Source organism: Suricata suricatta, chromosome 7 (assembly GCF_006229205.1).
Source record: "Suricata suricatta isolate VVHF042 chromosome 7, meerkat_22Aug2017_6uvM2_HiC, whole genome shotgun sequence".
Taxonomy (NCBI): domain Eukaryota; kingdom Metazoa; phylum Chordata; class Mammalia; order Carnivora; family Herpestidae; genus Suricata; species Suricata suricatta.
This window is the reverse complement of record NC_043706.1, coordinates 126746394-126760657: the sequence shown is the minus strand read 5'-3', so window position 1 is coordinate 126760657 and position 14264 is coordinate 126746394. Positions and strand designations below refer to the sequence as shown.

General features: G+C 37.3%; 1 protein-coding gene and 1 long non-coding RNA gene across 2 annotated transcripts in view; one reads left to right on the top strand and one right to left on the bottom strand.

Annotated features, from left to right (window-relative positions):
* Positions 1-3212: 3212 nt before the first annotated feature.
* On the top strand, positions 3213-5222 carry LOC115297080. The gene is made up of 2 exons (XR_003911255.1): positions 3213-3376; positions 4978-5222. It is a non-coding gene; the product is annotated as an uncharacterized LOC115297080 (long non-coding RNA).
* A 5136-nt stretch (positions 5223-10358) lies between these two features.
* Positions 10359-14264, bottom strand: part of ADGB (androglobin) — a 135833-nt gene continuing 131927 nt past the window's right edge. Inside the window, exons 34-36 of the mRNA XM_029945518.1 lie at positions 13389-13479; positions 12498-12684; positions 10359-10800 (exon numbers count right to left, since the gene is read on the bottom strand). Coding sequence (XP_029801378.1) covers positions 10612-10800; positions 12498-12684; positions 13389-13479 — 467 coding nt within the window. The 3' untranslated portion in view covers positions 10359-10611. The remainder of the gene's footprint in view (positions 10801-12497; positions 12685-13388; positions 13480-14264) is intronic.

Sequence of the window (14264 nt, the reverse complement as noted above, 5' to 3'; positions counted from 1 at the left end):
AGTTTGATTTTATTGTCAATGAATCTCTTTTGACATCTTAGATGGGACTGAAAAAAATCATAATTTTCCTATTAAAATTGATATAAATATTTCTTTTCAATTTAATGACTTCCTACTTGTACGGGTTTAGGTTGAATTGTTAAACAAAATATGGGTATGTTAAGGAAATTTTCCATAATGTTGCTCAAAGTTTTTCCTGATAACTGAATGAGAAAAAGCAAGTTGCTGGATATTTTATAAGTTATGACCCCTTTTTTTGGTAAACATCATCTGGGATGATCCAGAAAGACACTATTAGCAATTATTCTGTTTGGGCTTATACAGATTACTAAATATAATTTTTAAGAATGTGAGAGTGCAAGAATCACACACTGGCTCTATTACCTGTTAACAGTAAAGCGTTGGGTACATAAACCTTTCCTTTTTAGCCACACTTCTCTTTTTAACCTGAATAACGAGAATAATAATTATTCTACTTAACAAAGTGGTTATGCTGATTAAAGGAATTAACTGTCAGAGTAGTTTAACTACACATTGCAGTTATGGCTACTAGTTTTTTGTTTTGTTTTGTTTTTGTTAGCATATCTGTATTGTCCAAGTTTGTGTAGAAATGAACATGTAAAAATGTTGTAACAAAATTAAAACAAATCTGTCATGTTAGCTGAGCTTTTGAAAAGGTTTTTCATTACTACAGAAGACTGCACTGCCTTGAATAATATGCATAAATGTATAAATTTGAATAACTTTGAGTAAGTGTTTCTATGACCCAACCGTCAATTCCTGGGTCTAGTACTGGTTTTATTTCCACTCTTTCTACTGCCCGATGGACGTGCTTGTCTAGTTTGGGACTTCTAGGTAAAGCAGTTCTCGTTTTGAATAACTTAATATTTGTGATCATCTTCACTCATTTTGCCTATATTGGAACTTGGGTAGTGGAATTCTATTTTATTTAAAAAATTTTTTAATTAATTATTTTCAAAAAATTTAATGCTTATTTTTGAGAGAGAGAGAGAGAGAGAGAGAGAGAGAGAGAGAAAGCGCACAAGCAGGAGAGGGGCAGAGAGAGGAGACACAGATTCTGAAGCAGGCTTCAGGCTCCGAGCTATCACCGCAGACCCCCACGTGGGGCTCAAACCCACAAACTGTGAGATCATGACCTGAGCCGAAGTCTGATGCTTAACAGACTGAGCCACCCATAAAACTATTTATGTTTTAGTGAGAAAGACAGCCCATGTACATGCACATGTGCACATGCCTCAGGGGCAGAGTGAGAGAGTGGGAGAGAGTGAGATAGTGACCTGAGCAGAAATCAAGTTGGGGCTCAACCAACTAAGCCATCCAGGCTCCCAAGAGCACTGGAATTTTATTTTATTTTATTTTATTTTATTTTATTTTATTTTATTTATTTTATTTTATTTTATTTTAGAACTGGAATTTTAAGTGACAAATGGAATATATGTATATTTTTTCACATAAGTTATAAATACCCACTATTTGTTAATTATTCCTTCTGTCTCAGGTTGTATTTGTTTTCATTTTTTGAGAGTGGTGGCATGGCCGTGAGAATGCGTTAGTGTGGAAACCCTGAGTCCATGACTTCCACTCACCTGCCTAAACAGGGTTTGGTAGGGAAGTTGGAGAGCTCCCGGAACTAGGAGAGTAAACCTCTGTCCGCACCAGGAACCGACAGCCCTTGTGGGTAAAGTCACGAGGCTGAAGGGAAAACGAAGTAACACTGACCCAGACTTAGATTATCTACCCAGAGGACATTCTGCGTCTGCAGTCTCTGTATGAAGCACTCAAAGAACATTGAGCAAATCTTCTTTTTTTTGAAGTATAAATAAACACATGTCTCCCAGCCATCATGAGGAGGAGGTTAGATAGAAGGTGAAGATTGAAGAGTTTAGAAGAGTTAAAGGAAGGACACGGAATCACTACAGATTTATAAAGATGTGGCTTTTATTCCTTGCTTTCTTCACATACAAAATTTACATAATGCACTTTAATTTTGCTGGAAATCAGTTTGCAACATCAAACTTGCTTCCCTTTGGCCTGCCTGGGTTTTCGTCCCTCACGGATCAGGAGTTATTCTGGGTGTCCCATCCCTCAGCCTTGTATCTGAGGCTCGAGAATCATTTCACACTTGGACGGCTCTTTAACTGAAGCATTAAGTTACCTCATAATCGACTTGTCTCCACTGCGTGCTCCAACACACAAAATTCCAGCCAAATTGAAATACAACAGATGGGAAACGTCTCTTGGAAAGAATCACTAATGAAATAGTTTTACTTTCTCTTTGAAAGCTAGAATAATATGCTGATTTCAAATAGCTCAGGTTGCATTTCAAATCTTCAGTGTTTGGAATACAGTTTTGTGGTTTAAAAATCCAAGCAGCAATGAACGCTTCTTCAGACCTTTAAGGCAATGTCCCCATTCCAGATGGGTCTTTACCAGAGTCATCACATGTCACAGCCTCTGCCTCAGATACTGAGCTCTTGCTTGAGCTTTGCTTCTGAAAGCAGCCGATGCTATCAGTATCAACCTAGTGCTTGTCAACCCTGTTCCTACACGGGACACGGCAAGACAATCATAGCTAGTCAGGACCATTCTCAGCAAACCCCAAATCCCAAACTCCTTAAGCACATAGTTAGCCTTCTGCTGTAGTAGAATGTTACATGGAGGACATTGACATTGATACAGTCTACCAATCTTATTCAGGTTTCCATAGTTTCATTCGTATTCCTTTGTGTGCATGTGTATTTATTTCTATATGATTTTATCACCTGCTTTCATGATGCTGAGCACTTCCAACACCACAAGGGTACCTTGTGACACCTTTTTATAATGAAAGCTGTCTCCCCTCTTCAAACCTTGGCAACCATGAACTTGTCCTCCATTTCTAAAATTTTGTCATTTCAACCATGTTATATAAATGGAATCATATACCACATAAACTCTTGGGATTGGCTTTTTTTTCACTGAATATGATTTCCTAGAGATTTATGCAAGCTGTTATGTGTATTTACTCCTCTTTATTGCTAAGAACTATCCCATGATGTATGTCTATCACTGTTTGCTTAAACATTCAACTGTTTAAGTATATTGGGCTGATTCCATTTTGTGGCTATTATGAATAAAGCCTCTATGAATATTCATATAGAAGTTTTTGGGTGAACAAAGTTTTCATTTTCTGAGGTAAACATCTGAGAGTTCAACTGCTGAGTCATACGGTAGTTGTGTGTTTAGGTTTTTTGAGGAACTACCAAATTTGCCAGTGACTGCACTGTTTTATATTACTCTTGGCAATATACGAGTAACCCAGTTTCTTCTCATCCTCATCAGAATTTGATGTCAATATTTTCTAGCCATATGATAGGTATGTAATAATATTTCATTGTGGCTTTAATTTGTATTTCCCGATTGCTAATGATGCTGGACATCTTGTATTGTGCTGATTGGTCATCTCTCTTTCCTCTTCTGTGATGGCTCTTCAATGTCATTTGCCCATTTTCTGTTACTTGTTGCTTATCTGTTATCTGTTGAATTTTGAGTTACTTATGTACTTTAGATACTGGTTATTCGTCAGATACATGGTTTGCAGGTATTTTCTCCCACATTTTATCTTCCTATGACGTACCACAGGTCAAGTTTCTAATGTATTGAATTTTTCTCTTCTGGGGTGGTGATTTGGATGTCAAGTCTAAAACTCTGCCGAAAATCCCAAAGATTTTATCCTATATTTTTTCTAAAAGTTTTATAGCTTTGTGTTTCCAAGTTAAATTTATGATCCATTTGGAGTTAAGTTGTTTCAGAGACAACAGATTTAGGTTGACGTTCTTTTATCTTTTTCTTTTCTTTTGCCTTTTTTTTTCCTTTTTCTTTTCTTTTTTTTTTATGGATGCCCATTCCCTTGGGAACCATTTGTTGCAATGTTTTCTTTCCTCCATTGATGTGGTTTTAGATTTTTTTTGCATCTTGATTAAAAATCAGCTGGGTACGTTTGTGTGGATCTTTTCAGGGTTCTCTATTCTGTTCCATTGATCTGTGATCAGTCAGGCTGACAATATCTCATTGTTTTGATCACAATAGCTGGACAGTTTGCCTTAATATTGGGTATAACAATTTCTCCTCTATCACTATTGTTTCAGTTGCTCTAGGGCTTGTGACCTAGAAAATATTGGGTACATGGGGCAAAGATGCTTCCTTGATCAGGCACCAGCTATGGTGGGGTCCCTCTGCCAACTCCACTGAACTGCCCAGTATCTAAGTGAAAAGGGGGAGTCATAGGCCTGATGAAGGATAATGCTTCCTCGGGCTTCTTATTTGTCATGGGGATCAGCCAGGGGTGTCAGCTCACCTGTTGTTGTCGAGAGATTGTCATTCTAACGGAGAAAAATGAACCTACCCCTAACTGCCTTCTTTTGCTAATTTGGTGATGAGAAAACAATGGGACTGGGTGGTCGTCCTCTGTAGTGTGGGAAGAAGAAAGATACCCTGCTGCCTGGCTGTTTCTCCAGTCCTGAAGTCCAAAATCAGCTCAGCTCACCTTCTTATCATTTTCCAGAATCTTCCTTCAATTGTCCAGGGGCATCATTTCCAGAGTTTATAGTTGTGTTTAGTGAGGGGGAGCAAAAATAAGATCAAGAGTCAGGGTCTATCACATAGATATTTAAGAAACAATAGATAAGCAACTACTTATATCAATAAGAAGATACTTGTATATCAAGAGCAGCACTTCACTCTTTATGCAGAAAGGAACAGAAATTTCAGAGTCTGGAAGATGTGTGCCATATCCCCAATTAACTGATGTTCTTGTTCTTTATTAAAATGCTTAAACTTTTTTCTTTTCTTTTTTTTTTTTTTTCCTTTGATAAAAATAGAGTCTGGGCTAAATTCCAATTTGAATAAGTACACCGATCTTCCAAATTTCTTTGGCAGTGTAAATCACATGCAGTTTTCCTCATGTTCTGTCTTTAGTGGAACAGGATGGCTGTGCACACTGAGAGAGATGCCGAGTTCTACTGAGAGCTGCCTGGAGATGAGACTCCTTTCGATTAATTCTCCCACCAGGTTCACGACACCATCAGAGCCTGCAAACTGTGTACTTGAATCAGCATTCTGTTTTTCTCCCTGATTGAAACCCTCTTCTTTTCCTTGCCATTGTTTTTGAATCTGTTTAATACTTTTATGAAAATAAAGAGATCTGTTTGCTGAAAAAATCATGTTGACATTTCCAAGTGCAACATTTGGATGAGTGTACTAGCTCTTGCCAATGAATCTGCACGTACTCGGTCCCTTACCCTCCCACATGGCAGTTCTACTGAGGAAAGAATCTCCGCCTTTACTTCTCAACTGAACGCTTTCTATTTGCTCTTATGTCCTTCTTAGTAACTAATGGCCCAAAGCACTGACACCATCCAGTATTTTGTAGTTAGATACCATTCTATTTTTTCCCAAAAGATAGAATCTTAAAAACAGAATTCATAAGATGTCCAACTCAATCATTTTAAGGATAAATTTAAATCAAACAACTTACATTGTACTTTAGAACCTCTAGGGAAATATTTCATGATACCTTTTGCAGATACATTCTAATATTGAATAGCTTTATTTATAATAGCATTTCTCCAAGTATTAGAGGCATTGAGACACTTCACAGAAAAAAACATTAATATGCAGTAGAAGAAAATATTGTACTGTTTTACTATCTATCCTTTATGCTTATTAAAAATTGAAAATAACTTTCTAGAGCAGTAATTGTAAGAATTTTATGGGTTGCAGACTCTAATAAACTGATTAAAGCTACCTATTTTACCAAAAGAAGGTAAATATAATTGCAGGAGACTCAGGGGTCGCCAAAATCCACCCCAAACCCCTAGGTTAAGAACCCTTGCTCTGAAAGGCAAATGGAGTTTCTCTGAGAACTTCTAAGGTATCTCTTCTAAATTTTAGAATCTATCAAATAAGATGTAATTCAAGGAGTAGAATCCAAAATAAAATTTGAGTGGATTAATTATGATTCTTTAGTTATATATAACAGAAACAAATTCTGATTAGCTTAAGAAGAAATAAAGTCACTGGAGATGCTTCTGAGTAATTCATAGATTTTAAGAAAAACCCAGACCAGAGTACAAATTCAGACGTAAGCATGGACTCCAAGGACCAAGAAGTGGGGACCTTCATGATGTCTACTCAGAGTCACTGTGGGGGGTGTGTGTCTTCCATTCTAGTTTCTGAAGGAGAGAGCCGAGTGATCCATATGCTACATGTTGGATTTGTGTAAGAATAATGGGCAAAAAACAAAAAAGAAGAATGCTCCTTTGGCCAAAGGCATCATAAAAGTCAGGTGCTGTCAACAATTGGCAGATACCAATGTAATGGGAATTGGAATATTTTCACTTTAATTGCATGAACCTGATGAGCTCCCTGGTTGCGTTAGTGGTATACGAATTAAGATCCTTCTGGAAAACAACGCTGTCTTGACAAGACCACGACACATGTCTTCTGTGTACATAGCAGAATGCTATTGGTGACAACCTGTCATCTGGTATTATCACAGTCTCTTCAAGGGTGTGAATCCTTTTTCAGGTTCCATAAACTGTATTTTTCAATTTTTTCACTTCAATCTGATTCATTTTTGAAAATGATCATAAACATTGCTTTGACCCATTTTAACATCAGCCTAATAGCCCACATAATGTGAAATAGTGCAGTTTATTTGATCATAATCTACTGAAAGCCTACACTGTGAGGTTTTGTGCTATGATTTGTGGGTGATTAAAATGCATAATACATGACAATTATAGTATAACCTTTGCACCCAAGGAGGTTATAACCCATTATATAACAGAGAGATAAAATCTTTATACAGAGTATTAGAAATGGTCTCTATGTGACAAGCTAATTAAATTGTACTGGCACAAGATAAGAAATAAAGGTTATCATCCAAACTTGAGGTATCCAGATTTCTGAAGGCCGAAAGTTACTGAAATCTGCAAATGATATGTGAGCATCTCATGAGGAATTTTAACTTCCCTTCAGGACGCTTTTCTGCCATATCTGCAAACCACAAATGAAACACTTTGGATTTTCCCCTGCTTCCTTCCTCTTTGTCTTTATGGAGCTGGAGCTTATTTAAATATTGATAAATGAAAAGGAAGAGTAATATAAGCAAACTGAATTGAATTCCTTTTTTTTTTTTTTTTTTTGAGAAACAGAGAGAGTGCGAGCAGGGGAGGGTCAGGGACGGAGGGAGACACAGAATCCGAAGCAGGCTCCAGGCTCTGAGCTAGCAGTCAGCACAGAGCTGGACGCGGGACTCAAACCCACGAGCCATTCGATCATGACCTGACCCGAAGCCGGATGCTTAACCGACTGAGCCACCCAGGCGCCCCTGAATTGGATTCAATTTAAAAGCAGCTTTTAAATCCAAGTTGACTATTTTTTTTCAAGTAGGCCTCACGCCCAGAGTGGAGCTCGAACTCACAGCCCTGAGATCAAGATCTAAGCTCAGATCAAGAATCAGATGTTTGGGGCGTCTGGGGTAGCTCAATTGGGTAAGAGTCTGGCTCTTAATCTTGACTCAGTCCACAGTCTCAAGGTCATGAGATGGAGCCCCCACCCAGTGCAGAGCCTTCTTAAGATTCTCCCTCTCCTTCTGTTCCTTCCCTGCTCTCATGCTTATGTGTGCTCACTCTCTCTCTGAAAAAACAATAAAGAGTTGAATGCTTAACTGACTGAGCCACCCAGGCACCCCCAAGTTGACATTTTTAAAGACTGTTTTCATGGAGTCTTATTTTAGTAGTTAATGGCTTCAGAAGATATGCTATGGAAATGATGGTCTTAGGCAAAACTTTGTTTGCCAAAGGTTGCTTTCTACATACCATGTTGTAAAATATGCAGACTCCGGGCACATGCTGCTCTAGAAGTAACAGAGTTAAAAATATGCTAAGTTCATGAAAAAATGCATGATAACTTCAAAGTTTTTACAGAAAAAAATACATAGAAACAATTTTGTATATAATTAATTTTATAACAATATAATAATTTGTCATTAATCAAATAGTCATTGATGAGGTTGTATCTAATATGATTTTGGCCATTTGCACAAATTTAAACTAATCTTTCTAGCAAAAATAGCATGCAAATTTTCTTAAATAAACCTATAAATTAATATAGAGATATTAACCAACTGAGCCCAATTTCAAAAATGAGCTATATTGATTTATATTTATTGTTATTAACTGATATGTCTTTACTATGTAACATATTAATTTGGAACCTTTTCCACAAAGGCAAACACCATGTTTTTACAAATTTTCTTTGTATCTTTATAAAAATGTCAACCACCTGTAGTGTAATGAAAGAGATATCTGTCTGCTATCTGTGTTGGTGATTCTGATAGCAACGGTTTGATAAACATTGAAAATAAAGTGTCATAGTATCATATACCAGATGGGAAAAGAATTTTTCTAATAATTAATAAATTGTATTAAAAGTGCTTGGTTTATTTGGATAAACTTAGATTTGTTTAAACTTATGGATTGAAATTACGGTACATGGTAATTTGTTATATAGATTCACTTAAAAAATAAATCATAGTGTGTGTTGATCTTCTCTCTCTGCCCCTACCAAAAACAACAAGGATGTTTAGCCTAAAGTTCTAAGCACGTGCAAAGTCTTCAATATGTAATGAAACTATTCCATGAAAACACACCTGTGATTGGAAACTATTTTATCTAAATTAAGATAAATAAAATTTGTTTCATAGGTGATTAGAGAAAAAATGTTACACCAGCTTAAAACAAGGTTCTTTCATTCTGTTAATTTCAGAAATGTTCTGTGAAGACCATTAAAAACTTGTATTAGTCTGTTATAAATACTCCCACCTGGGATATGGTCCAGGGCAGTTTCTTCTCAGAAGCAAATTCCCTTACTACATGGCTCTTCTTGTCACTTCCCCCACTGCTTTCAATTTTCCAAGAGGCAATGGATGCCAGGGTTTCTTTTGAATGAGACTGAGACACAAGGTACACATCCCTTAAGGAACATCAGAATATCATGCGACATTTTTTTGAATGTGTGAGAATAGTCTATCTATAATGGAGGGCTCAGAGACTAGAAGTCAATGTTTCTTGTTTTTGAAAACTTGATTCCTAAAAGCCAGTTAAAAGTTTATGGAAGTTTGTCAGCAATTTTCTAATCCATTTAAATGAAGACTGTTCTTTGTTACATTTCAGAAAGCACCTTAGCAGACACTTTGACCTTGCAAAAGGGAAAGCCACAAGTCTGTTCTTCAGTGGCGGTGTTGGAGACACTGAGGTGCTAAACTGCTTTTATAATGATGTTCCGTAAGCACCAGAGTTGTGCCCTGGGGATTATTACTACTGACTAGAGGCGGGCCTGTGACTGCAGGAGAGAAAATTGTTTTCTCTGCTCTTCTAAGAGCCTCTAAGATAAGGGGAGGAGGGTTGACCTTAAAGTACTTGGAAGTATGGAAAGAGGTAGATGGCAGGGAAATATCGAGAAAGAAACTGAATGAGAGGCCATACATGTGTCAAAGACAATGATCTAGGGATTGTAGGAACTATGATATGTTTTATATATATTGTGATTCCAAGCATAGGAATGAACATGACACCTCATATCCTGTGTCCTATGTATGTCCAGTGTAGTCACTCATTCTTTTTCATTTATTAGGAAATAATTTAATTCTACCATCTTGCTGCCTCTTTTCTGTTTTTACCACATCTTCTTGTATGAAAAAGATCTAGAAAAATATATTCTTCAAAGAAGAATCAGCTGAATCAATTATGATATATTTGTGCCATGGGATATTTCACAGCAATTAAAAAGAATGAATTACTGGGGCACCTGCGTTGCTTAGTTGAGTGTCCAAACAGCATCCAAACGGAAGGACATTTATGGAAGTTCAGTTTTGTTTGCTTCTTTTTTTTTTTTTTCAAAAAAGTAAAAGTCTAAAGCATATTTTTAAAATATTTTAGGGGTGCCTGGGTGGCTCAGTTGGTTGGGAGTCCAATGTCAGCTCAGGTCATGATCTCACTTTCTGTGGGTTCAAGCCCAGCATTGGGCTCTGTGCTAACAGCTCAGAGCCTGGAGCCTGCTTCAGATTCTGTCTCCCTCTCTCTCTGCCCCTCCCCTGCTTGTGCTCTGTCTCTGTCTCTCTCTCTCTCTCAAAAATGAATAACTATTTTAAAATTTTAAATATTTTAAAGTCTTTCAAGCTAGAAACAAAATTTCCTGTAAGAACAATAGCTATTTTCCTCATTGTTGAGTTTTTCAAATGCAGTCCTGTTAGCCCATTTCTGATCTTTACTACTTACTGAAAACATAGCAACTCAGAGGGAGGCACACATATTTTATTGCATTCTAAATGTTTTGAGGCAATTTTTATTGAAATGAAAGAAACTTAAGCTCTAATGACTACTCAAATAATAGTTTTCTGGAAAACAACAACAGTTCTAAGAAGGAAAACTTCTGTTTTCTCTTGGCCTACAACCTTATCAGCAGGGAAAGTTCTAGATCAGTAAAAAAAATAATAACCAAAGAGTTTTCCTCTTCAGAAAAAAAAGGTGAGTTTTGGGCATCTTCTCATTGCTTCTTCTTGCCTTTCTTTTTTTTCTGTGTATCAGGACCCGACATCTTCTTTTCTATCTCTGCCCGACTTGCCGCTTCCTCTGTGGCCAGGGCTTCTAATCTTAGCCTCTCAGTTTCCAGCATCTTGTTTCTGTACTCTTCCCGGATATCGAAGATCTTCTGCCGGGCATCATCTAAGGAGTCCTATGCCAAAGCAAAACCTCAAGCATGTAAGGTTTACTGATAAAGGCATATGGTCCCAGAAAGAACATTTTTTGAAAACAATCCCTTTATCCCTCCCTTTTGCCCATAGAGTCACATAGCAAATTACTGAAGAGAGGTGAAAATTAGGAAACAGTCTTAAAAGTCTATCAATACCTGAAACATGGGATAGCAACACAGAGGTACATGAAATTTAGCACAATGGGGGAATAAAAACATCAGTAGGAGAAAAAGAAAGGTGAAGAGGTAGGCATGTGTTCAAATATAATCTATAAAACATGCAGCTGTGGGGCTCCTGGGTGGCTCAGTCAGTTGAGCATCGACTACAGGTCAGGTCATGATCTTGCGGTTCACTAGCGCCAGCCCCACGTTAGGCTCTGTGCTGACAGCTTGGAGCCTGGAGCCTGCTTTGGATTCTGTGTCTCTGTCTCTCTCTGCCCCTTCCCCGCTCACTCTCTGTCTCTCAAAAATAAATAAACATTAAAAAAAATAAAAATAAATAAATAAAACATGAAGCTCAGTGTGTCTCTCACAGGAATTGTGCTCAGTAAGTTAGTAGTAGTTCAAACCCTGATGAAATGTGTCTGGGCTGTATTTGAAGAACTTTCAAATACTATCACCTAGGTCACTGGTAACCTTTGTGGTTGTTTATTATTGTACAATCACCTTTCCTGGGTGGGGAATATTGGTGGAGGAAATGTTTGAGCTGACATGAGAGAGAGGGCAAGATTGATAGAATGATGGATTTAGAGAGGTTTGGTTTAAGGTACCTATTGGACAAACAAGAGAAGGTGTCAAAGATTCTTCAGATCAGCCAATACTAGGAACAACATAGAGAACCTAATGCCATAGTGACTGAAACGTTTAGGAAGTCTTAGAGCCATCAGTATCTTTGGGAGTGTGTGTGTGTGTGTGTGTGTGTGTGTGTGTGTGTGTGTGTGTGTGTTGTAGGAAAGAGGGAGAAAAAAAAGTCTTTATCCTCTATAGTGGAAGTCATCCATATATAGTTATCGAATTTCCCCATTACAAGAATGATATTTCCATTTTTAATTAAACTTGATCTTTTTCACTACACTAATCCACTCCTCCCGACCCTCCTCCCTCCCCGTTTTTTTGGACATTGTCTAAATAAAGCAACTTGAGTCTTCTGTTGGGGCGGAGGGACAGTCACCTGGCTACAAAAAGTGGTGGTGGTGATCTGCAATACGAACCACTTCATAAATAGCTTCTAGCCAAGCAAACCTAACAGTCTTGTCTTCCTTCCCCTTGACCTCTATTTCTTCATGTGGCTGATGCCACCAGTTGCTGAGCCTTTTAGGGATTCTATGGAGCAAATTGGGCTGCTTGTTTAAGAGCTTTTCTACTGCCACCTTACAGTTTGGGTCCCTCAAGCCTATTAATAAAATCTTTATCCAACTCTATTCCAACTTCACATATATCTTGTTATTTTCTTTCTCCTTCTTCTCATTTTGTGGAGAGACTCCTCCAATTTTGGAGGGATTTAAGTAAGTAAGTGAAATCAAATGTGTTTCACCAATTCTCCATCTTTTTCTGAGTAGTTGAGAACTAAATACTTACAAAATTTCTTTCTTCTCGGGTCCTATATGATTCTACGATATCTTTTTAACGTTAAAAGAGAATGTATCAACCCTGACCCATGGGTGTATGTTGAGACTCACCCGCATTTGTCCATACATCTCCAGGATTGCATCCTTTATTTTAAGCAGTTCCTCTTGGTTAATGTTTCGAATGCTGGATACTCTGACCCTATACTGTCGGAATTGGTGAACCTCCTCTGCCTTTTGCATTGCCTGGTGCTGGTTCAGGTCCTCTGTCTGTAGCACAGGATCAGTGTCTACTGTTTTTCTATACAGACACCAAAATAGATATATAAATCATTTGGGAACACTGGAATGAATTTTGGAATTCAAATAATTTAAATTCGCCTTGACATTGTGGTAGCCTGAATCCAATAGAATATTAGTAATAGTAAGAATAAACTATTTTTTGATCTACTATGCTCCACTTACTGGTAATATTTTAGGAAAAAATTTTAGAAAACTACAGTAAAGTTAGATTCTCCCTCTATCTGATAAGGTGTTCTGGAATTGGTGTTGGAATCTACGAGATTATTTTGGAGGTTTTCTTTTTAATTTATGCAGCTAAATCGTGTTGAAAATATTTTCAAACTCATAAATATGCTTGAATAACTATTAATTCTACTGTCTTGTTCTTAATAAAACAGAACCTGCAAAAAATTAATTAATTACATTAAATTAAATGAAACCTTCTTAAGTAATACCTAGTGGGATTTTTTTTGTAGCTCAACTCACCTTAATCAGCTTGCAAATTACAACTTTATATAAAATATTTAAATGTTTTTATGATTGACGTAATAAAGGATTTGTTAAGTTGAATATGTAAAATCATGTACGTCTAGAAATTTGAATAGGCTGAAAATATATTAAGCACTTAATTTGAAATTTTCACTTTTTTAGTAACTGATTATCCCTGTATTGAAAATTCTATGAACACAGATGTTTGCATTAATCATGTCTCTTAAAACTTACCGTATATATTGAGTTAAGTCTACACATTCTAGTGCTTGTCGAATAAGTCTTGGAGATGTTTCTAAAATTGTTGGGGATCGCGAACGAGGCCCTGTTGAAGAAATAAGTCCCAGACTTTCAAAAGAAAATAGACACTAATAGACTATTACACCGCATTTTAGTTAAAAATAATATCTTCTGTTAAAGAGAAACAACCACCACTGGAACACCAGGGTGGTTCAGTTGGTTAAGTGTCCAACATAGGCTCAGGTCATGATGTCACAGTTCACGAATTTGAGCCCTGGGTCAGGCTCTGTGCTGACAGCTCAGAGCCTGGAGCCTGCTTCAGATTCTGTGTCTCCCTCTCTCTCTGCCCCTTACCCACTCATGCTCTGACTCTCTGTCTCTCTGTCTCTCTCTTTCTGTCTTAAAAATATATAAACATTTAGGGGCACCTGGGTACTCAGTCGGTTGGGCGTCCGAGTTCAACTCAGGCAATGATCTCACAGTTTGTGGGTTTGAGCCCCATATCAGGATCTGTGCTGACAGCTGGCTCAGAGCCTGGAGTCTGTCTGTGTCTCTGACCCTCCCCTGTTCACACACTCTCTCTCTGTCTCTGTCTCTCTCTCTCTCTTTCTCTCTCTCTCTCTCTCCCTGTCAAAAATAAGTAAAACATTAAAAAATATAGACACATTTTTTTTTAAACACCACTGATTGGACTCTATAAGCAGAGTTACAGAATGTTGTCATGACTGTAGTTAAGTGATGGTAGAGACAAAAAGTAAAAATCCTACTTTATTTCATTATAAACAAGTTAAGTGACCTAATATTCAAAACGTTTAGTCTAGGCATGAAAGGTCTCATAAGCTTTATAGGAGTGGAATGTATATTTAAGAC